Source organism: Camelina sativa, chromosome 16 (assembly GCF_030686135.1).
Source record: "Camelina sativa cultivar CO46 ecotype springtype chromosome 16, ASM3068613v1".
Lineage (NCBI taxonomy): Eukaryota > Viridiplantae > Streptophyta > Magnoliopsida > Brassicales > Brassicaceae > Camelina > Camelina sativa.
The window spans coordinates 10,240,235-10,264,625 of NC_141895.1; the positions used below are offsets into that span (position 1 = coordinate 10,240,235).

At 34.7% G+C, this 24,391-nt stretch overlaps 3 protein-coding genes and 3 pseudogenes across 4 annotated transcripts; 3 read left to right on the forward strand and 3 right to left on the reverse strand.

Annotated features, from left to right (window-relative positions):
* Nucleotides 1-797: 797 nt before the first annotated feature.
* LOC147925412 (uncharacterized) lies at nucleotides 798-3,796 on the reverse strand (annotated as a pseudogene).
* Nucleotides 3,703-5,379, forward strand: LOC104750285 (acyl carrier protein 2, chloroplastic-like). The gene is made up of 4 exons (XM_010472062.3): nucleotides 3,703-4,001; nucleotides 4,472-4,576; nucleotides 4,755-4,880; nucleotides 5,078-5,379. The coding sequence occupies exons 1-4, from the start codon at nucleotides 3,939-3,941 to the stop codon at nucleotides 5,204-5,206; spliced, it is 423 nt and encodes a 140-aa protein (XP_010470364.1). The 5' UTR covers nucleotides 3,703-3,938; the 3' UTR covers nucleotides 5,207-5,379.
* Nucleotides 5,380-10,246: 4,867 nt separating this feature from the next.
* Nucleotides 10,247-10,976, forward strand: LOC104753542 (pectinesterase inhibitor 12-like; annotated as a pseudogene).
* A 2,522-nt stretch (nucleotides 10,977-13,498) lies between these two features.
* On the forward strand, nucleotides 13,499-17,467 carry LOC104750284 (putative serine/threonine-protein kinase At1g54610). Of its 2 annotated transcripts, none has more exons than XM_010472060.2 (8): nucleotides 13,499-13,805; nucleotides 13,890-14,302; nucleotides 14,402-14,686; nucleotides 14,807-15,124; nucleotides 15,571-15,798; nucleotides 15,901-16,001; nucleotides 16,551-16,668; nucleotides 16,989-17,467. In XM_010472060.2, the coding sequence occupies exons 2-8, from the start codon at nucleotides 13,946-13,948 to the stop codon at nucleotides 17,289-17,291; spliced, it is 1,710 nt and encodes a 569-aa protein (XP_010470362.2). In that variant the 5' UTR covers nucleotides 13,499-13,805; nucleotides 13,890-13,945; the 3' UTR covers nucleotides 17,292-17,467. The 2 variants fall into 2 exon arrangements, with proteins under 2 accessions (XP_010470362.2, XP_010470363.2); XM_010472061.3 differs by having other exon boundaries at nucleotides 13,506-13,805; nucleotides 16,992-17,467.
* A 473-nt stretch (nucleotides 17,468-17,940) lies between these two features.
* Nucleotides 17,941-19,446, reverse strand: LOC104753541 (importin subunit alpha-1 pseudogene; annotated as a pseudogene).
* Nucleotides 19,447-19,927: 481 nt separating this feature from the next.
* LOC104750283 (acyl carrier protein 2, chloroplastic) lies at nucleotides 19,928-21,625 on the reverse strand. Its single transcript, XM_010472059.3, has 4 exons — nucleotides 21,376-21,625; nucleotides 20,791-20,895; nucleotides 20,487-20,612; nucleotides 19,928-20,265 (listed from the first exon to the last, which is right to left on the reverse strand). Exons 1-4 carry the CDS (start codon nucleotides 21,427-21,429, stop codon nucleotides 20,137-20,139), a joined length of 414 nt encoding a protein of 137 aa, XP_010470361.1. The 5' UTR covers nucleotides 21,430-21,625; the 3' UTR covers nucleotides 19,928-20,136.
* Nucleotides 21,626-24,391: the final 2,766 nt, after the last annotated feature.

Below are 24,391 nucleotides of genomic sequence, written 5' to 3' on the forward strand. Positions count from 1 at the left end.
GTTGACGAGATGAGTTCTAGCTCAGAGACATCGGTGGTAGCTTCTTCGACCGTGGAGTGCCATCGAAGTGTGTTTGTGGAGCCGGTGTAATGATCTTTACATCAAGAACTGAAGAGAATCATGGTCGACCATTCTTCAGGTGTATAACAAAAAGGGATCCAAGCTCGTGGACAAATAAAAGAGATGTAAGCAGTCACTAAGAAATTCAATGTTGATTATTTATGCAATGGTAAGTAATGGTGTTTGTTTTTACAACAGAGTCACTTGTTTAAGTGGGTGGAGGATGCTGTGTATGAAGAAGTTCAAGATGCATTACCAAAACTAGGAATTATGACAAAAACGGAGGTTAATGATTTGATTGGTGCTTTACAAGACTTGAAGGAAGAAACATTGTGGAGCAAAATGGAAATCCGCAAGTTTACAAAGTGGTTGAAAGTGTGTTTCGTTTATCTTTGTTTTGTCTTAGTCGGCATTGCTTACCTAGTGGTTGTTAAAGCAAAGCAAACAAACTTTGGTTTGTTTGCTCTTGGTTATTAGTGTGTGTAATGCATCATCCTCTTGTTCGTTAATGACAAATGCTCTTGTTGGTGTTGATGACAAATGCTCTTGTTCGTATGTTGGTGGTTAATTTGTGAATGGAAGTCTTTAAGTCTTAAATATTGAAGTAGGCATACAACAAAAGAGAACTAATCGTTTTGACAACAAAAGAGTACAAATCCATGTTAGACCGCAACAAACATGAAAGGTCATTGACCAAACACAACAAAAAAAAACTACACCATGTCATGTCATACATTCTAGCTTGAGCATTCAAACCATGATCTCCAGCCTCCTAGTCCGTGTTCACGCTGTGGAGCTTGAGGAGGTTCCCACTGTGTTGATGTTGATGCCCTCTCCTGTGTTGATTGCTTCCTTTGTCTCTTCTTCCTTTGTAAGGATGGTTGTGGTCCTCTTTGGGAAGCTGGTAGTGATCCTCCTTGTGAAGCTGGTAGTGATCCTCCTTGTGTAGCTGGCTGTGATGAACCGTATGTAGGTGGCATGGATTCTCCTTGAGAAACTGGCTGTGATGAACCGTGTGTAGATGGTTGTGATCCACCTTGGCCAAAAAATGTGTTCCTTGGTTCCTGTTTCAAAAATATGAAAACCTGATTAACGGTTTCTTCCATGGTGTTAAGTCTCATAATACTAAATAAACAAAAGCATCAAACCTGAATCTTCCTTGGTCGACCTCTTGGTCTTACAGCTGGAGCTTCAGCTATCGGATTTGTACAAGATAGCATATTGTGTCCTTCTTGTTTGCAGTTACTACAAGTCATGACTCTTCCATTGCGTGGCAGTCTTGTGTTGCTTGATGAAGAGGCAGTTTCATACCTACCTTTCCTCCTCACATGGTTATTTGGTCTACCTGGATTTCCTTTTCTCCAAGGTGGTGGCAAGACTCCTAATCTATTCATTCTAGGCCATTCGTTCTGACCTTGGACAGGGTGAATATCATCTCTATATGTTTCACGCCACAATCTTGTTGTGTACCAGTCAACAACATAATCTTCAACTTTCTATCTCCTACCTATGATCACAGAAGCAGCATGGACACAAGGAATACCTGTCATCTGCCACTTTACGCTTCCACATGTAAGCGCATTCATGTCCACAGAATAAGTTTCATCTCCCAATTGGACCTCATGTTGATTGTGCCTAGCCATGCTTCTGATGCAAAACTGAGACCCTGCTATCATATTCTCTATCTCTAAATGAGCTCTCTTTGTGAACCTTGTCTGCAACCTTCCAGCAATTATGTACCTCTTCTCATTCCGCACCATACATTGCCTCCTAATATCCTCAAGCATCTCTAGTAACGGCTTGCTCCTAGCTTGGTGTATGGTTCTATTAAAAGACTCACTAAGGTTGTTCAAGTTATCATTGCAATGGGTACCTAACCTGAAGAAGGCTCTAGACCATGTCATCGGATTGGTGCGTAGTAGAGAATTAAATGCACCTGGGTTATAGTTCTCTAATGCCTCCATATGTTTACGATATTGTCTTGTGGTGTAGCTTCGAGCAATCTTCCAGAACAGACGTTGTAGTTCTAAATCATGATTGTCTCTCTTCCAATTCTCCATAATATGTTTAGCACAAAGACGATGCTCAGCTTGTGGGAGAACGTTCTTGATGGCTTTAACAAGACCCTGAAAATCAATGAAACACAATAAAGTAATATGATTGATGTGATGATAACATAATAAATTAAAGTATGCCTTTAACTAACCGATTGTTTGTCAGAAATGATAGCTATTTGTCTTCCCTCCTCAAGACCCAATGAAGTAGAGAGTAACTTCATAAACCAATCCCAATTGTCATCATTCTCTATCTCAACCACTGCCCAAGCAAGTAGAACTATCCTATTGTCTCCATCTCTTCCAACAGCAGCCAAGAGATGTCCCTTGATGTCCCATTTCAGAAATGCACCATCTACTCCTATGATGGGTCTACATGTCCGCTTCCAATAACTCCTTTGTGATTGAAAACACACAAATAACCTATAGAACCTTTGTAAGCTCCCAACTGTAGGACCAGGAATAGTCTCTATCTCAAAAATTGATCCTGGATTTGATCGCAAAATCTCTGCTTGATAATCCCATATCCGTGAGAAATGCTCTTGATGACCATCCTTTGCTTCTTGCCTCACTCTTGACTTAGCCTTAGAACATTGTTCTTCACTAACTTCTAGATTGAATTCTCTCTTAATCTCTGCAGCCATCTCTCTCGGTCGGATCTTTGGATTCTGTCTCAACCTATCCGCAAATAACCAAGCTATCGTTCCTCGCGTTAACATATGACTAAAACGTGATCTCACACATACATGCTTATTCTCATATACCTTGATTTGCATCTTGTGTTTCTTCTTATTGTATGAGCAGTAACATCTCCACAAACACTTCACCTTAGGATCGGTATTAGCACATTTTGCACCAATTTTTAAAGCCTACGATCTATACAACTTAATGTCGTATCTAGTCTTCAGAGAATACCTCAAAACAGCTATCTTGAATTCCTCTGGTGAGCTAAAAGTTTTTCTCAATTCGAGCAACACTTCTGGATCTTCAATTTCTACATGTTCATCACCTTGGCCATTATCTTCGTCTTCACTTTCTGAAAAAGGATCTGGAATCTTCTCGACATCGAAGATATCATCTCCACTGTCGTTATCAGTCTTGTATTTCTCTTCTCTCGCAGCCTCTCCAAACTCTGCTTCGAAGTTCTCGCAGAATTCTTCTTCTACACCAACACGGTTACCATCTTCCTCTACAATTACTTGGTTTTCATTTCCATTCCCCTGATTATCATCTTCCTCTCCGTTGAAGTCTTCTTCGACACCAGCTCATCAATTTTGGAGAGGAATTTTTTTGTTCTATTGATCTTTTTTTTTGAAGAATGTAGAAAAATGTAAGAAATAAAATATTACTTTTAAATGGTAAAAACGGTGGAATAGAGAAAAATGTGATATTCCTCCTTTTTTTTTCTAAATTTTAGTCACCAACGGAAGTCATTGCTTTTCTTAATAACAAAGTGTAATTAATCCCAAAATAAAACTAAAATGTAATTTAATTTTTATTTAAAATGTTTGTTTTTTTTGCATGTAAGGGAAAAATTTAATTTAATTTTTATTTAAAATGTTTGTTTATTCTAATTGTTATTGTTTTGTGTTTTGGATTTTTGCCAAAAATTGTTTTTTTATCTGTACCCATATCTGCCAAAAAGCACCCACCTCACCTGACTTGTCTGCGTTCACCTTCATTGGAATCTCAGAAACGTTTCATTTATTTCTTTTAGACTATAAATTAAAAACTCTCCTACTTGTTTCTTCACTCTCTCACATCTCTTCGTCTTCTCCGCCTCCTTCAATCTCACTTGCCGATCTCTTTACGATTCATTCTTCTATGGCTTCTTCCATTGCTGCTTCTTCTTCCTCTACTCTCCTACAAGCTCGTCCTCGCCAACTGGTATCTCTTCTCTTCTCTTTTTTTTTTTTGTTTTACTGGTGATTCATCCCATTTTGCTATAGATCTGATCTGTTTGATCTCAAATCTAGTTGTTGTTCTTCTTCAATTGTAGATCTAGTTTTCTCAGAATCGTTTGCACTTAGATTGATTTGTTGATTTTAAAGGTTTTTGTGCTCTGTTGTAACTTTTTAATCTCGTCGATGTGATGAATCTGTTTTGCTTAGATGATTCTTTATTCTCTCCGAATTGGATTTGTTGTTATTATCTGAATTTAGCATTGAGGGGACAACTTTGAATTGGTTACTTTTTACCGTAGAGGATAACTTATTGTTTAAAATTGTCTGGTAATTCAAGAAACCGAGAAGCTTGTTCTTCTCGCAGATTGTTTCCGCTGTTTTGGTTATCTCTTTCAGAGTTTTGCTTTGTAGTGATTGACAGTGTTTTGTGGAATGATGATTTGATGATGGCAGGCGATAGCGGTAATTAATCCGATAAAATGCAACAATGCCTTTGGAAGAAGCAATCTTTCTTTTAAGATTCGTCAGCTTCCTACCCGCTTGACCGTTTCCTGCGCTGTAAGACACTCATCTTTGTCTCTTCTTCTCTCATATATATATATATATATATATATATATATATGATGATGTGTTCCCAATTCACATTTACATGCCAAAACGTTACTTTAGAAGTTTCAGCAATGCGTTTTGTTTTGTAATGATCATGGTTTCTTGACTTGATTGATGGTAAACACAGGCTAAACCTGAGACAGTGGACAGGGTGTGCGCAATTGTCAAGAAGCAACTCTCACTTAATGATGATACCATGAAAGTTGAGGCTGCCACCAAATTTGTTGATCTTGGTGCTGATTCTCTCGACACGGTAATTCTTTTTGTCTTACTTCCATCCGCTCTAACAACAACCATCGAGTTCCAACTCCTTGTAAATTCCTGATGCAGTATAACCAATGCCCCTTTGTAATTTTTGTTGTGTTCATTGTAAAAGCAAAAAATTGAAATATATATATATATATATATATATATGCGTTTGACATTTTCTCATGTGTTTGGGTTTCACAGGTGGAAATTGTGATGGGACTAGAGGAAGAGTTTGGGATTGAAATGGCAGAGGAGAAAGCACAGACAATCACCACAGTTGAGAAAGCAGCTGAGCTTATCGAGGAGCTCTTGTTGGAAAAGGCCAAGTAGAAATCGTTTATTACCATTACCAACAACGAAAATTATCAGTCTCATTGTTTCGTTAGCTAGAGAGCGATTGTGTCTGTTGAGATTTATGCTATTTTGGTAATATTATTACAAGGCTTGTGTTTGACTTTATTATCTTTCTTCTAAAACATATTTTACTTCCACCTTCAAGAAAACCTTTAACTTCTTTCTGGTATGCAAAACATAAGTTCAATAAAATAACTAGTGAAACTGTGGACACCACAGTGTAAGCAAGTAAGTGTTTCAGAGCTTGTAACCGTCGAACACACTTGTTGGCTTGGACAAGAATGTTTCAAAACTTCAAATTTCAAAAGATGTTACAGTTAGCTAATCTATATAACTAGAGGTTCATTTGGTTTGAACTGAGAGAAGCTCACGACTTGTCTGAATAAAGTTAGCCAGAAAAAGCAACTTTATTTGACACGAACTCAAAGAGATTACCTTGTTATTACGAACTAGCTTCATATTTTCTTACTGGATTTGGCATCTTTCTTTTTGAATTGACCAGAAGAAAAAAGAAATGACTAAAGAAAACTCAAATCGGTAAAACCCAATAAAAAGGAATTGGGACTTGGGAGATTAATTCTAAATGTCAAAATATATTTTATTTTTAAAAGTTTGGTCATATAGATTTTATAATAAATAAAAACCAGTTATACTATCTACAATTTTACATTGTAACACCCACGAACCAAAAAATAGAATTTTGGTGGGTGTGTCGATCGACACAATATTCGACTAATTCAACCGGTTCGATTTTATTTCTCCGGTTTGCGTGGTTGTTTTAGGAAAGCTCTCGATTCGAGTATTAAAAGGAAAACTTGACTTCGTTAACTCCTTTAGCCGTTTTCACACTTTTAGAGAAAAAAAGAAGAAAGAAACTTCATCGAAGTGGCTTGGAGTGCCACGGGATAGAAAGTCAGGAACTTGCGTGCAGGTCAAGAGGGGTATGAGAGTGTGGCTAGTGTGGATGCCAGTTCAATGAGAGTTGTGAGTGTGGCAGCAGGTTGCTCAGGCTCAGTTGATCTTATTGCAAATTTTCAAACAATGCTGGTGGGAGAGGATTTAATAAGATGATTAGTTCTTATGGATTCTTGGTGTGTGTTGGAGTTTAATGATTATGTGGTGCTGGAAATAGGAAGTTTTATGAATAGTTAGAACTTGTCCATTTACAGATAAAGCATGTGTAAACACCTAGAGTGGCTGGGATGTTTAGTAGTTGACCTGAAGAGTGGTCACAGATGAGATAATCAGTCCTCAAGGATTTTTGATTGGTGATGTCATGGTACTAAGAGAATATGCAGATTCTAAAAATGGGAAGTTTTATGAATAGTTAAAACTTACCTATTTTTGGGAGGTGGTGTATAAACAGCCTTAGTGGCAGGGATGTATTGGGTTGGCCTGAAGAGTGGTCATGATGGTGGTGATATGCCGATGAGGGAATATGGTGGTTGGTAGGACATTGCGATGTTTTAAGCAAACCACGGGAGGTAGTTCCGGTCGGGAGATGCTTATAAACGTTAGGACTTGTTTGCTCATGAGGAGATGATTAGTTCTCCGGAGGACATGATTAGTTCTCCTAGGGAGATGATTAGTTCTCCTCGGGAGATGATTAGTTCTCCTGGTGCACCACGGGCTTGCAGAGGAGATAATTAGGTCTCCTAGGGGATGATTAGTTTTCCAGAAGGGATGAGTAGTTCCCCTGGTACCGAGATCTCGAGGGTGACGATCCGAGAATGAGACGGTATAGCTTGAGGACGACGGTCTGAGAAAGCAGGCGGTGCAGTTCAAAGGTTGCGACCTGAGAAAATATGCATCGTTGGTTGTACTGCCCAGTCGAGTCAAAACCTGAGATCACTCCCGACCTCCGAGATCACTCTCGGAGGTCGGGAGTGATCTCGGGTTTTGGTTGTACTGGCCAGTGGGGTTAGGGTGTCGTGGACCGTTGGGTCAGGTTGTGGTGTGCATCGTTGCAACGGTGGTTGGAGGCGTTTGTCAAATAGGCTGCGGTGTTTTCAGATTCAAGGACGAATCTATTGTTAGAGGGGAAGAATTGTAACGCCCATGAACCGAGTGCCGGTTTTGGAGGTTGGTGTCGACCGACACAAAGGGGGTGTCGCTCGACACCATATGGTTTAAAAGGTTGCGGTTCTGGTTAATCTCCGGTCTAATGTGGTTTAACGGCTTTAGAGAAACCCTAGACTTTCTCCATAAAAGGAAAACGCTCTCTTCATGTGGGGGGTTCCCTTCCCAGCCGTTTTCCTGCCCTAGAGAAGAGAAGAGGTTTTTGGGTATCCTTGGAGGTTACGGAGGTGACGAGATGGTTTGGGGGATGGTAATGAAGGATAGTGGCAATGATGTGGCGTGGAGGAGGATAGGGGAGCATTGGTGGTGATGAGTTGTTGCTCCTTCCTCAGAATTCATCCCTAAACCAATGTAAGTGGTTGATGTTAGGTTTATATAGGGTTTTGGAATGATTTTTATGGATTTGTGATGGAGAAGATGGATTGAGAAGAATCCATGGGTTGTTGCCTTGTGAGGCTATTTTATTTGTGATTATTCATATGGGAAACGAGTTTTATGGAGCGTTAGGGTTTTGCAGCCAAAAGGAGCTGAAGGAGACACATAGATCGTGGTTGCAGGCTTGGTATCGTTCGACACAATGGTGGTGTCGGTCGACACCAACACCCACGTACGGATAGCGGGAACTGGTTTGAGGTGGCTACTTCGGGGTAACGTTTGGAGGATGAAACGGAGTCCAATTTGGCTGAAATTTGATAGGTAGCTTCGTGGTGCTACAAGCTTCAAATCCAACGATGGGTTTGTGAAATGAACGGTTGGTTTGTGTTTTAGTCAAGTGTTTGTATTGTGGTCTGGTATAGACAGTTTTGTGGTAAGGTTGGGGTGTCGGTCGACACCGGTATGTTTTTGTGTGTTTGGCTCAGAGGAAGAAAGCTGGAGTTAGGTTTGGATGAGGAGAGATCGACGGATGTGATAGTGAAATAGAGTATTTCTGGCGAAATGTTGTTCGTGGCCGGACGAAATCAAATATTCCATCCAACCTCTCTTGTTACTCGGTTGCTAGGGGTGGTTGGTTGTGCGACTAAGTAACTATATGAGGTGAGGTTTGGTGTGTTTGTGGGAGTTTTTTCTAAGGAGTGATTTCTACGCCGGTTGTCTCGTCGGAATTATGGGGTTCCTGTGAGATCGTTTCCCATGGATCATGTGTGAGGATTGGGAATCCGGGTTCGGGCGTTTCAAAAACCGACGGAATTTCTGACAGTAACAAATACGTTGGGAATTTCCGATCAATTTACTATGAAAATGTACTCGTCGTTTTCCGTCCGATATCTGTCGGTAATATATATACTTCCGACAAATCTCTTATAGGTAATATCCATTGGTGGTGTCATCAGAGATCCGTCAGAAATTTCCAACAGATTTCCAACAGATAATGATATTTTCGTTGGATCTCAAATTTTAAAAGAGAATTTGTTAGAAATACCATTTTTGGGATACCCCTTTTCAAGAATACCTTTTCTTTTTGAATATTTTCATTTTTACCCTCTTTTACACAATTACAATATGTTAAAATAATTTTTAGAATTTTTTTTTCAGGTTTGGGTTCTCTATTTTACATTTAGGATATAGTTTTGAGAGAGTAAGATTTAGTATTTGGAGTTTAGCTTAGCATTTAGTTATTTTATACATAGAAAAGAAGTATTTTGAAAATAGACGACATGGGAGGATATTTTTGAAAAGTAACATAGGAAAATAAGTATTTTTGAAAATCCCCCGTTCTAAACATAAGATATAAAAATTTGCACATTTTTGGTTTTGGGGTTCAAATTTTGAAACAATCAAACATAACAAATATTTTTAATGATCCCACTAATGTTAGCAAATACATACAAACACACACATACACTAAAAATATCAAATTTAGTGTTTTTCAGATTTGTGATCAAAGTAAAATAAGTGATTATATAAGTGTAGTGTGTTATATGGAGAGATATATATGTTACAAGTGATTTTGGTTTTGAAATTTTGTTTTGTTAAAAAATGATACATGAGAAGGTTGTGTACATATATTCTAACTTGACTAAATAGAATGTTAAATCATCAAATATGGCATTTTATGAGAAATCAAATTGTTTTAAATCTTATATCCCAATACTGTCAAAATCCGTCGTAAATGTTTTAAAACCGACGGATTTCCAGCGGACTTCAAATTTTCAAATAATCCCGCAAATTTTTCTGAATTTTATAAAAAAACATCAAAATGCATGATATGGATAGTCTTGAAAAGGTTGATTATTGGAACAAATGTTTGATATGACTACCAAAATGATGTGATGTATCTTTGTGTATCAGCATCAATTTGTCTCAAATAGTCCAAAGTTTCTTTCCAAAACTTCTATCATTCACCGGAATACCGAAGACATTGACATAATATTTCTTTAGATACTTTCAAAATATATGATACTAACTGAATAAAAATCTAATATTTTACAAATACAATTTTAAACCAATTTTGTCTGTTGTAGATAATTTTAAAGTGGCATATATGATTTGATAAATGCAGATGGAGTAAATCATTCTTTGTTTTCAAAAGTATTCATTGAATAATATAATAAAAATTTCTGTTTTTAGTAAGCGTCCATGATTATAAAATTTAGATGTTTAAAACCAGTTATGTTGTTGTTGTTGTCGTCCTAATGGTCAAAGATTTAGAGGGACATGCATAACCTTTTTTATGAAACTTCTTTCTTTTACTATAGAAAAGCATAATAAAACGATTTTCAAGATTCATCAAAATGTATATCATAATGTTTTCTTTTAGGGAACGAAGATTGGCCAGAAAAGAAGGCAACGAAGTAAGCGGAGTGGTAACGCATGACATGAGCTATCTAAAAAAAGTATATGTTTGAATAACACTCTTACTGAAAAAAATTTGTTTGCTTTAAATTCGATCACATGTTACTATAACTATTCAGTCTATTCCCTTTAGTGAATTTTGTCTCCAAAGAAAAAAAATAACAATGAAGTTCTTGATTTACCTCTTTGTGTTTGTTCCCCTTTTCAATGGTTTGACGGCCAATAGAGTAGAAAATTCTCTGGTTCAGAGATACTGCAAGCAAAGTTCACAAAATGCGGAACGATATTTCTACAAGTTTTGCATTGCATTCTCTTCGGAAAGCGAGAAATATTGATGATTTAACATTGGTAGGAACGAATAACGCGTTATCAAACTTAACAAACGTGAAAAAAATTGTGGAGAAGATTATAAACGAGAAGAAATATAAGAGTACATTGAGTAAGAAGTTGTTGCAAAATTGCCTTAAACTTTACTCTAATGGTTATAATGCATTGACCTTAGCTCTAAAGAACATCAAAATGCATGATATGGATAGTCTTGTATTTAATTTGAAGAGAGCAAAAAAAGCGCCAAGTATTTGCGAAATGGGATTCAATGGCGACAATCAACAAGTATCTCCCGTGAAGAAAGAAAACGATGTTCTCTTCGACGTGATTAACATTCCTTTTTTGTTTCGTTTTAATAGACATTGAGCGATTGGCCTTGTATATCACCTAAAATAATAGGATGTTGTGTGGACTTTATCTTACAAAAAATACGAAAGACGAGGTTGAATTTGGTAATTTCAATGAATTTCCTATTAAGAATTAGTGTGTGTGTCTGTCAAGAATGTTTTGTTTAGTTCTTGTGTTTAAAAAATGTTACTTACACCCTAAATATTAAAAAGTCATATCCAGTTTGATTAACATATTAGGAGATCAAGTTTTATAATGGTCATAAAATATCCAATGCATCACTTGCATATTGTTAGTATTTTAAGTATTGTAAAAGTATATAGATCAAATAAACAATTTAAAAGATATGATTTATATATTAAATTCTAAAAAAAAATTAATAATTATTAAAATATTAATGTAAGTATTCAGATAGTTTTAGTGTTAATATTGTTCATTTTTAAGTGAAATATAAGTGACACATCTTTCTTTTCTTTTTTTTTTGATTGAAACTCCAAAATATGTGAGATCATATGTCAAATAAATTTTAGGGGTAGTTAGCTAGCCAAAATGTCCAAAAAATCTCCAAAATTATGTTTTTCTCGTCTGCTCTCTTCTGTAGACTTCATCTTTCTCTGACGATTGGTATGGTTATCGAAGAAAATTTGAAAAACCTTATATATTGACATGATAAATTTGCACGAGAAGTTTTCTATATTTTGTCTTCACAAACACGGTATTTGAAGTCACATACCAACAAAATAGTATTTAGTGAGAAAAATAGCAAAACAGTTTTTTAAAGCTCTCTTCTGTCCCAAAATACCCAATTTTCAAAAAAAATTGTAGTATAACAGCTGTTCATAGTTTCTTAAAAATTAAATATATCCACCTTAACTGCCAAAAATTATATTTTTATAAACATATATATATATATATATATGTTGGTAAAATCTTCATATATGAATCTCTAAAAATGTTTAAATTATAAATTTCTTATACTATTTGTAGTCGACAATGTATTTTTTTCTCAAATTTTTTACATAATAGTAGATCTACCCAGACATCTATCCCCCACAATTGAATGTATCCGCACATTCAAATGATTTAATGAATTTTGTGAAATAAGATAAAAGACATTAACTTTACAAACGACAAAACTTAATCAAACCATGAAAATTGGGGATGAATTAGAGGTTTTTTTCTTCTAATTTGGGGGATTTTAGGGTTTCTAATTGGGTCAAATTTGGGTTAACTTAAATGCATATAAGATCCTCGTATGTTTTTCTTCAACAATAAAAATTCTCTCTCTCTTTAGACTTGATTAAACAATGCAATATAGATCCTTATTACTTTATATTGTATGTAAACAACAAATCAGGATTATCATTTGTAAATTTTTGTACTAATAACCTTTATGTCGTACTCAAAACATAGGATTAATTAATTATTACAAATTATTTTCTGAAAAAAAAAAATACCAAAATATTTTAAAATTAAAATAATATTGTTTATGTTACACACAATAATTACACAATGTATAAACCATTACAAATAACTACACAAAATATAAACAATTAAAAATTAATTACTTACAAAATATTTTCATGTATTTATTTGTAACATTGATAGCATTTATTCATTATTTGTATTCTTCTTTTATTTTATCCAAATTCATCATATTGTTAAAATTTTCTATGTTTTATTCATCTTTTATTGTATCAAAATTCATCTTTTACTTGTAATATTGGCAATTGTCGATATTGTTTTGGTTTAAAAAACTGTATGACTTTTATGTCATGGCTTCTGTATCGTTATATAAAATCAGTTGGTTAAAAATAAAATAAAAAAAAATCATTACATAACCATTTACTTTTTTTCTTCTACTATTTTATCCAAACTCATTAAAAACATATATGATTCAACATAATCGAGCACATTTAGTGAAATAAAGATGTTATATATTTTAATTCTTTATGGATTGTATGTATTCGTAAATATTCTTATGCGTTGTAACACAGATCCGGTTCTAGTTGTCTGTAAACAACAAATCAGGATTATCATTTGTAAAATAGAAAATCAGTTGTATGAAAAAGTATGTAAGAAAAATTATTTACAAGAAAATAAAGTTTGTTAGAATCTCTAGAAGGTTTACCAAAAAAAATGATTAAAAATGGATAAATGAACTATCAAATGGTCAAAAATTATCAACAAAACACGCAAGTTAAGTTAGATATGTATTTAAAAAAACCTTACAAACTATTGTAGATATTATATGTGGCTTTCTAACATACTTTGTTCACAAACGTTGTAGATATTCTAGCAAACTTTTTAACTCATATCTCTAAAACTTGAACATGTGAATCCGACCCAAATATAGATTGTCATGTAGTAGAAGAAACAAAAAAAAATATGAAAGAAAAATTGGAAGTTTAAACGAGAAAACAATATAAGAAAAAAAAAACGAGAGAAAAACATATTTTTTGCTTTGATATTATTTGTCATGAATTAAATATCATTTAACTATATATAAAAGTAGAATATCATAGTAAATTTGAAAATAGTGAGAAAAAATGACCATTCCAAGACTACAAACTACAAATTATGTAATGTGTGAGAGGGTAATTTTATTTTAACTGTAATCAAAAGTAAATTAGATAATGGTATTTAAAAAAAAAAAAAAAAAAAAAAAACAATTCGACACCAATTTTCTATTTATTTTATTACTATTAATTAAATGATCTTGGGGTTTGACCCTGAAGAGATCTCTTTCCCCTGAAGAAAAAAAGAAAAAATAAGAAATTAAATTGACTGTCTCAACCAAACCCCCAAACAAACCAAAAAGAAACGCTCGTTCGTCCTACTTCTTCTCTTCTCTCGTCCGCTCAACACAGCTTCAAAAGCTCTCTTAATCAGATTCTTGAAACAACTAGGTTTTTCTGATTTCAACTTCTACCTACTTTTTTGTTTTTTTCTTTCGCCGGCGCAAATTTGAGCTTCAATGGAGTTCGGAATCATCAATTAGGGTTTTGTTTACCTCGATTCGAACCAAGTAATCTCAGATCGACTTCATTTTCTGGATTTTGAGCTTTCTTGGTTGGTAGTATCTTATACAGTTTTGATGGTTTCTTTGTAGGTTTTTTTTGTTTGGATGAAGATGTTGAGAAATGAAGCTTAGATTGATTGATTGTAATGGGTTGTGTATTTGGCCGAGAGGCGGCGGCAACATCTGAACCTAAACAAGCGAAGAGCTCTAAAGCTAGTGGAGTAGAAGGAGAGAGTAGTGTGCAAGTGACTAATAAGAGGAGTAATGGAGCTGTCTCTGAAGTAGTAGAGAAGAAGAATGAGGAGGAAAATGGTGATAAAGAAAGGAAATCGAAAGGTGATCGGAGAAGGTCAAAGCCTAATCCACGGCTGAGTAATCCTTCAAAGCATTGGCGTGGTGAACAGGTTGCTGCTGGTTGGCCTTCTTGGCTTTCTGATGCTTGTGGTGAAGCTTTAAATGGTTGGGTTCCAAGAAAAGCTGACACTTTTGAGAAAATCGATAAGGTGTTTGATTGATTTAGACTCCACCACTTATATATTTTGTGTTCTTTGAAAATTTCTTCAAGTGGATTCCTTTTCTTTTTTTTTTTTTTGATGTTGTAGATTGGACAAGGAACATACAGTAATGTGTACAAAGCAAAGGATATGTTGACTGGCAAAATCGTGGCGTTGAAAAAGGTTCGGTTTGACAATTTGGAGCCAGAAAGTGTCAAGTTTATGGCAAGAGAGATTCTTGTGTTGCGGAGACTTGATCATCCTAATGTTGTCAAGTTGGAAGGTTTGGTTACGTCAAGGATGTCTTGTAGCTTATACCTTGTCTTTCAGTACATGGATCATGATTTGGCTGGTCTTGCTTCAAGTCCTGTTGTTAAGTTCTCAGAACCAGAGGTTAGGCCTGCAGTATCTAAATATATAGGGATATTTTTAGTACCTTTTCAAATTTTCCTCTGCAAATATAAGGTCATTTTGGTCTCTTGCTAAAGATCATATTACTCCTCCATCTTGCAGGTGAAATGTTTAATGCGTCAATTGATATCTGGTATGGAGCATTGCCATAGTCGTGGTGTGCTTCATCGTGACATCAAAGGATCAAATCTTCTTATTGATGATGGCGGGGTCCTTAAAATTGCTGATTTTGGACTGGCAACAATTTTTGATCCAAATCACAAGCGGCCAATGACAAGTCGAGTGGTCACTTTATGGTATCGAGCTCCAGAGCTTCTGCTTGGGGCTACTGATTATGGTGTAGGTATTGATCTTTGGAGTGCCGGCTGTATTTTAGCTGAGCTCTTGGCGGGAAGACCTATTATGCCCGGTCGGACAGAGGTATCTGGTCAATTCATCATCTTAATATTTTAGTCAATACTCAATATGCAAGTTGTGTTTTCCCTAGTATCTCCTTCTTAAAAATATTTTAAATCTGCTTTTATGCATGCACACTCACAGACATACACAGATAGACAATGAATTTACATGAACATATTAGATTCCAAATTAATTCAGATCTCTCCATGCAGCTAGAGTGGTTCCTTGGGTAGTTTTATTGAAAATTGGCACTTTCTCACAATGATTATGAAGATGAGCAAAAAGTAAACCCACAGTGTGCATGGCCAACTTTTATTACCCTGCAATGCACTTTGAACTTCCTTGATGAAGTATCTTTTTACCTTTTTCTCTTTACTGGTCTATAAAAACTAGAAATGTTATAGGAGAGTTCGGCATGCTGAATAATTACTTATTGGCTCTGCATGCTTATGATCATCATGAAATAGGTAGAGCAACTCCATAAGATTTACAAGCTCTGTGGTTCACCATCAGAGGATTATTGGAAAAAAGGAAAATTCACACATGGAGCCATATACAAACCCCGTGAACCGTACAAAAGAAGCATAAGAGAGATATTTAAAGACTTCCCACCATCATCTCTTCCACTCATTGACGCCCTTCTTTCAATCGAACCAGAAGACCGCCAAACTGCGACTGCTGCTTTAAAAAGCGAAGTAAGTTCTTAGGTTTGATTTTGGTGATGCTGCTTTATATGAACTGGCCTGATTATGCTGAGCAGGTTTGAATCAGTTTACTCTGAATTTTTCACTTTCCAGTTCTTTACAAGTGAACCATATGCCTGTGAACCTGCTGATCTGCCAAAGTATCCCCCGAGCAAAGAAATGGATGCAAAGCGACGGGATGAAGAAACTCGGAGGTTAGTAACATTTTTCTCAATTTTGTTTTAATCATCGCTAACCTAACGTCTGTTTCTTATGACACTAGAAAAACTTTTGCAATTATTTCAGCATGAATACCAGCCCAATATGATTGAATATTCATGTTCAGCATATATGAATCTTAACATGACTTTTGGTGAAGATGCAAATGGTTGAAATATTATGTATATTTTGGTGTACTCCACTCAAATCATGATTCATATACTGAAAAGCAGGGTAGTCTATACACTATTTCCTGGTAGAAATGAACCACAAAAGAAAAACATGTCCCACTTAGTATTTAGTTGTGTTCTCTCGATTTTTTTAGTGGAGAGTTTTTCCGACCATACCATATACCGGTTGAGGATCCGACTTTGGCTAGATAGAAGCTGTTACCATCCAGATAGAGTGGAGTGAAACACATTTATTTTGAAAATTCAGATATTATTGTTGCGTCCACCGTTACTTGTAGCTATTTTATACTGTATTTGCTAGCATGCATAGACTAACAGTTAGCATGCATAGACTAACAGTTTTCTCCTGTGCAGACAAAGAGCTGCTAGTAAAGCCCAAGGCGATGGTGCAAGGAAGAATCGGCACAGAGATCGTTCAAATCGAGCGCTTCCAGCACCTGAAGCCAATGCAGAACTTCAGTCAAATGTCGATGTATGTCCCTCCTAACTGTTTTCTTTTCAACAACATCTCTTCTTTTCTACATTTTATTTCTGTAGCTCGAATCAGGTTGCTTCTAGGCAAGTACTGTTGTTATAGATAGGTTTTGGTGTATATACTTGTGCATTTAGGCTGTTGTCTATGTTAGGAAGTGAACTGAGTAATGGTTTTTGTTATACCACCAATGCTTATGTTTTTAGGAAAGCAAAATCTTCACTAATGTTCTGCTTCTGGCATATCTACAAATACACACACACACACAAAGACTGATCCGTTTATTTACATTATCTTTTGTATATTTTGACTCTAAACAGCAGAGAAGGAGATTAATTACACACGCAAATGCAAAGAGCAAAAGCGAGAAGTTTCCGCCACCGCACCAAGATGGTGGAGCAATGGGACTACCATTAGGTGCCTCACAGCATATAGACCCGACATTTGTGCCACGAGACATGGTCCCATCCTTCACATCATCTTCTTTCAATTTTTCCAAAGACGAACCACCAACGCAAGTCCAGACGTGGTCAGGTCCTCTGGGTCATCCAATCACAGGCGTTTCAAGAAAGAAGAAAGATAACACTAAAAGCAGCAAAGGAAAGAGAGCAGTCGTGGCTTGAGAAGAAAGTGTTTACTATTACTTCATGTATAACAATGTAAGTGTTTAATCTCTATTCTTTGTGGCTTCCCGAAGAGAAAAAATGTTCTATTCTTTTCAATATTTGCGTAGACTGTCATGTATTTGTAACTATATATTTATTATATATATATATATACACTACTTCTTTTGTTGTTATTAGTTTAAAAATATATCAATCTGTTCTTAACACTAGATATTTGACTTTGTTTTTCGCTTTTCTGCCTTGAGTCGTGATGTTAACGAGTAGACGCAGTCATATTTGCGTTTTCAGATGCACTTGTTTGTAAGGTTTATGGTTTCCACTGCATTTTTGCATTTAGGAATGTTTAACTTTTGTGTTATCGCTGTGGTTAGACTCATTTGTTCAACTTTATTGAAAGAAATCCATTACAAGTTTTATCGCAACGAGTTGACAACAAAAAACTACGATGTGGTAATTATTAAAATATACTGTCTAAATTTTAAACAAGTTTAAAGTCACCAAAAACAGAGTAAAAGAAAATAGATCAAAGCAAACTGGCATCTTATCATTACAGGAACAATCCTATATACAGTAGCTATATTTTTTTCTTTGAAAGATACTTTATTCCAATCCTATGCCCAAACTACGAGCTTCTTATTCCATTCCTTCAGTTGAAGTTGAATCCCTCAGGAGATTGTTGTGTTCCCTCATCTTCTTCAAGCCAGTATGTCTCCATAATTCTTAGAGCCTTGTCATAAATCTCACTGTTGTCATGATGGTTCTGAAGGTCCTCCATCTTGTCTAGCCCTCCTGCATCATCAATCAGCTCAGCGTAATGGTTCATGTCCCCTGTATTACCCAACTTCTTCTCTTCCTCTCCCACTTTCAAAATGTTTTCCAATGTTTTAAGGCAGAGAATTAGGATTTCTGGATCTAGACATCTTAGGAGATCGCATAACGGTTTTATACATCCTTGTTCTACAAGGTATTTGATCTGATCATGAGAACCTGAAGCTGCATTTGAAATAGCCCACGCAGCTTCTTTCTTAATGTCAAATTCAGCACATTGAAGCAGCTTGACCAAGGGTGCAATCAAATTAGCCTCTTATACAACTTGGATCTGTTCTTTGGTTCCCGCTGTGATGTTTGAAATCGTCCAACAAGTTTCCTTTTTAATGCTTTTCTTATAGTTTTGAGTTAGAAGGTTGGCAAGACAAGGCAGAGCACCACTATTGATCACAAACTGTGTTTGTAGATCATCTCCACGTACTATATTTCCAACCGTGCGAAGCGCAGGAGTTACCACTGATATAGAAGGATGGAGGAGAAGTTCAACAAGTCTTGGGACAACACCGGCATCGATGACAGTCTGGATTTTATCATTGGTCCCTTTAGGGATGTAAAAGAGAGCCCAACAAGCATCTGTCAAGACTTGTTCATCGGTAGAACGAATTAATCGTCCAAGGGCTTGAAGCGCCTCGGGATTCACCTGGCCACCACCACGACACAAGTTTGACAAGGTCCATGTGACTTGTCTAAGCATAGACAATTTGGTATGCTCATTAAGCTGATTGAGAAGCGGAGCAAGTATTCCACAGTTAAGAAGATAATCACGGCACTGCTTTGAATCACCAGCAACGTTACCTAACGCCCATACAGCTTGTTCACGGACATCATCATTGGGTGAAGCAAGAAGCTGGACAAAGATTGGAACAGCATTGTGTTCGATTACGACCTTTGTGTGATCCGATGTTCCAGATGCAATGTTTGTTAGAGCCCAAGCTGCCTCTAATTGAATCATAGGGTTATCTTCTTTCTTAAGAAACTCAACTAACCGAGGCACGACTCCAGAGTCTATCACTTTATCGATAGGAGGACTTCTGCGGATACATAGAAGCTTCCTGATCTGAGTAGTTGACTTAAGCTGCAAGTCAGGATTTTCCGACCAAACCCCGGCGACCATATCGGACAAACTCTCCAACATCACATCGTCGACCAATCCCGAGAAATCATGAAGAGCTTCACGCCTCTTCTTCATCAGACTCTCCTCACGTTTGAATTTACGAACCTCAACCATGTTGTCTTCTCTCCTCCGTCGTCCCTCCTCCGCATCCACCGTAACTTTGTACTGGTTCCGGCGGGCCTCAGTCCTGGCGCTAGGTTTCAGCGACATGGCTCTGTCTCGAGAAGGAGATTCAATAAAGTGAAGAGAAAGAAAAATATTACTCGATCGATTTGCACACAGATAGACGTAACGTATTGAGTTCTGGTGTATATATATAGATGGATCCTGCGGAGAAAAAAAGTAAACCCTAGATATGTAAATTTGAGTAAATAATTAAAAAAAAAAGGAAACTTTACAATACCTGATTAAAAAAAGGGAACTACTAATATGGAAATCTATTTCATAATGTTAATTATTTATACGCTAGGGCTATATAGAAATCTATTTGCATATGTATTTTCATTATATCAGATTAGATCTATTTTGTATATAATATCAAATGTGAATTGTAAAAATCTACTAAATTAATAACTAAAAACCAGAGATTTGAACAATAAAAGTATTCAAAATTCTTGAGTTGTAAGCTAACTTTGAAGATGCATCATGTTGCAACTCAAGAATTTGTAGCAGTTGCATACCAGAGATAAAATAAGCAATAAGATACTTGATATCTTGGCAAAGATAACTTGCAAGGTGGAGTAAAAAGTTCTAGAAGAAATACAAAGTCTTGTAATAATTTTCCCAAAATAGAATAAGTCTCAACGGACACAATCGCTCTATAGCTTACGAAACAATAAGAAGATACTGGGGGGTTTGGGTTTTCGTGTTTTCATTTTTGGTAATGGCAATAAACGATTTCTACTTGGCCTTTTCCAACAAGAGCTCATCGATAAGCTCAGCTGCTTTCTCAACTGTGGTGATTGTCTGTGCTTTCTCCTCATCCATTTCGATCCCAAACTCTTCCTCTAGTCCCATCACAATCTCCACCTGTGAAACCCAAACACATGAGATGATGAGAACATATTAAATATCTACTTCTATATTTCTGATTGTTGCTTCTACAATAAACACATCATATGGATATGTATATCTAGTTATATATTTCCAATTGTTGCTTCTACAATAAACACATCATATAGTTATGCAACAGGGAGTTGAAAGTCGATGGTTGTTGTTAGAGCGGATGGAAGTAAGACAAAAAGAATTACCGTGTCGAGAGAATCAGCACCAAGATCAACAAATTTGGTGGCAGCCTCAACTTTCATGGTATCATCATTAAGTGAGAGTTGCTTCTTGACAATTGCGCACACCCTGTCCACTGTCTCAGGTTTAGCCTGTGTTTACCATCAATCAAGTCAAGAAACCATGATCATTACAAAACAAAACGCATTGCTGAAACTTCTAAAGTAACGTTTTGGCATGTAAATGTGAATTGGGAACACATCATCATATATATATATATATATATATATATATATATGAGAGAAGAAGAGACAAAGATGAGTGTCTTACAGCGCAGGAAACGGTCAAGCGGGTAGGAAGCTGACGAATCTTAAAAGAAAGATTGCTTCTTCCAAAGGCATTGTTGCATTTTATCGGATTAATTACCGCTATCGCCTGCCATCATCAAATCATCATTCCACAAAACACTGTCAATCACTACAAAGCAAAACTCTGAAAGAGATAACCAAAACAGCGGAAACAATCTGCGAGAAGAACAAGCTTCTCGGTTTCTTGAATTACCAGACAATTTTAAACAATAAGCAACTAAGATCTATACAAGAACCAATCCTTCATTTTAACAACGTTCACAGGAACTACTAGGTTTCATCTGGGAGCGATCAGATCGACCAGACTAAAACCTCCAGAAAAAAAAAACAAATCTTAGAAGATAAAAGTATTCCAATTACAAATGATCTAAGCAGAAGCAGCCATTTCAACAGACCAAAGTCCTAGAACTAGGCAAACGATTCTGGAATTAGATCGAGATCCGTGTCATAGGCGAAGTGAAAGAAGAGTAAAAAAACAATCAGATCTGTTAACACGATTAGATGAATAAAAAAAAAGAGGAGATTAGAGGGAAGAAGAGAAATAGACCAGTTGGCGAGGACGAGCTTGCAGGGAAGTGGAAGCAGCAATGGAAGAAGCCATAGATTTATGAAGAGATCGGAGGCTGCTGGAGCGAAGAGATGTGGAGGCACAGTGAGAGTGATGAACCCAAGTGGGAGAGTTTTTTTTTATATACTTTTGAGTAAATTCTGAGATTCCAATGAAAGTGAACACAGATAAAAAGACAGGTGGGGGTTGGTGCTTTTGCAGATATATCTAGTAGATGCAGCTTGGAAAATGATGTTAATTATATTTTTTTAAAGCTAATTATATTTTCTAAGTCTAATTAATTATACTTTTTTAAGAATTAACGAGTTCTTTGTGAAATTGTAAGATTTTCAATATTTCAATATGTCTTTGATCAAAAAAAATAATTCAATATTTCAATATGAAAAATAATTATCTTATATATCAAGATCATTCATTAACGAGATCATTAACAAGATCATGACATGTGTGTCAACTAAAATTTATAAGATGTCGACACATGTCCAAATTATTATGTTAAAGTTTCTCATTAACGATATCATGACACGTGTCAATTATATTGATAAGATGTCAATACGTGTCCAGATTACCATTTAACATGACCGTGATATGCGTCAAATTAATGATTTTAGATTTTGACACATGTCTAAGTTAACCGCTAGAAAAAAAAAGTTAAAAAATATTTACCAAAAAAAAAATAATAATAATCCAAAAGCAAAAAGGATATATTTACTCTATCACCATAACGAAATAGAGCATCTATATTAACATTTTTGAAGTACATTTTGTGTCATGTCCTTTTAGTTTTATTTATTTAAAAATTTATTTACAACATTAACCCCTAAAATTTTTCCAAAACTAACATTATTCCAGATTTTGTTTCCTAAATATTTTACATTTCATTCCTACTACAAAAATAACAGCAATTAATATGAAACTAGAAACTATCATATATTTAACCACACATTCTCCTGTGAGTTTTGATTATTAACGTAAAAAAAACTTTGATTGGCATTTATTTAAATATTATAATTAACATATACAAACTTAATTAGAAAATTTAATTATTATGAATATGTAAAATTAAAAAATTCTAAAATACTATAATGTGGTTATATAGTATATGAGTTATAAAGAGGACATGTTGGAATTAAGAAAATATTATTAAATTTGTGTTAACACGGGTTACATCCTCATTTAATTATTTATCAACACTACTAATATTAGAATATTTGTCATAAAATCAAGTTTATTTAACTAAGATTGTGTAAAATAATTAAATCATTAGGAAATGTGACTTAATCACAATGTATAATTTACTGATTATGTATTTAGATCCCTTATTTTTTGTTATAATAATTAAAAATCAAAGTAGAATCTCAAACAGTAACAAAACAAACTAAATATAACAAACAAATGGTCATGAAGTGTAGTGCAGGTAAAAAATAATATAAACATTTAGCCGCACAACAACCAGAAAATTTAGTTATAACTTTATTTACACAAAACATCTAATATTTAACAAATATATACAACATAAAATATAAACTATAATAAAAGTTATATGTCCGCGGTGTACCGCGAGTTAAAATCTAGTATATCTTATTAAAGATGTATATTAAGTGGTATCCCATATCAAATCAAAACCTTAAGTACGCTAGAAAATCATGAACCGCAAATAGACAAATACAAGCCATGAGAGATCAGAAAACCTTGCTAGCAAAAGAAAACAGAGTATCATGAGTGATGATCAGATTACTATGATCGAAAACACACTTACTAAATCAATGTGTAAGTACAATATCTATCTAATGCTACACATATATCTATGACTGCACATCTATGAATAATATACATCAAATTATTTTAAAATTTTCATTGATTTTTATTGTCTGACATAGTTTACCAAAATACAGGGTTCCTAAATTACAACTTCGCAACTTAAACGATGGTAAAAACTTTTATTCTATTTGTCTTATACAATTTTGAATGACGAATCTATGTACTCTCAATATTTGTTTATTCCTTTTTTAATATTTTAATTTAATTATGATGTAGTAGTATTTCTAGATTTTAGTTATATTATTTAGTTAAATTTGATTTTCTTATTAGAAATTTGTAATGTTCATTTTAAAATAAAACTTTCTATATTATTTTGAGTTTATTTTTTATTTTCAGTTAAAAATATGTAAGATCAATATTTATTTATTCCTTTTAAAATAAATAATTTAAATTTCTTATGTTGTAGTATTTTGATTTTTTTTATTTTAGTTTATATTTTATATTTATAGATTATCTAAGACTCTTATATCATCGTGGTTATAACTTTTTATTTTTTTAACTGTCTTTTAATTTCTTTAATTTTATTGGGTTGTTCATAAACTTATTGCAATCATGTAGATATTATAATCTAACATGATAATATATTATATAGATATTATAATCTAACATGATAATAAGAAATCTAATAGTTTATATTTCTTTTAATTTCTTACCTCTCTTCTGACACTTTCATAATATATGCCCCTTTGAGAACCGCAAATAGACATACAAGCCATGAGAGATCAGAAAACCTTGCTAGCAAAAGAAAACAGAGTATCATGAGTGATGATCAGATTACTATGATCGAAAACACACTTACTAAATCAATGTGTAAGTACAATATCTATCTAATGCTACACATATATCTATGACTGCACATCTATGAATAATATACATCAAATTATTTTAAAATTTTCATTGATTTTTATTGTCTGACATAGTTTACCAAAATACAGGGTTCCTAAATTACAACTTCGCAACTTAAACGATGGTAAGAACTTTTATTCTATTTGTCTTATACAATTTTGAATGACGAATCTATGTACTATCAATATTTGTTTATTCCTTTTTTAATATTTTAATTTAATTATGATGTAGTAGTATTTCTAGATTTTAGTTATATTATTTAGTTAAATTTGATTATCTTATTAGAAATTTGTAATGTTCATTTTAAAATAAAACTTTCTATATTATT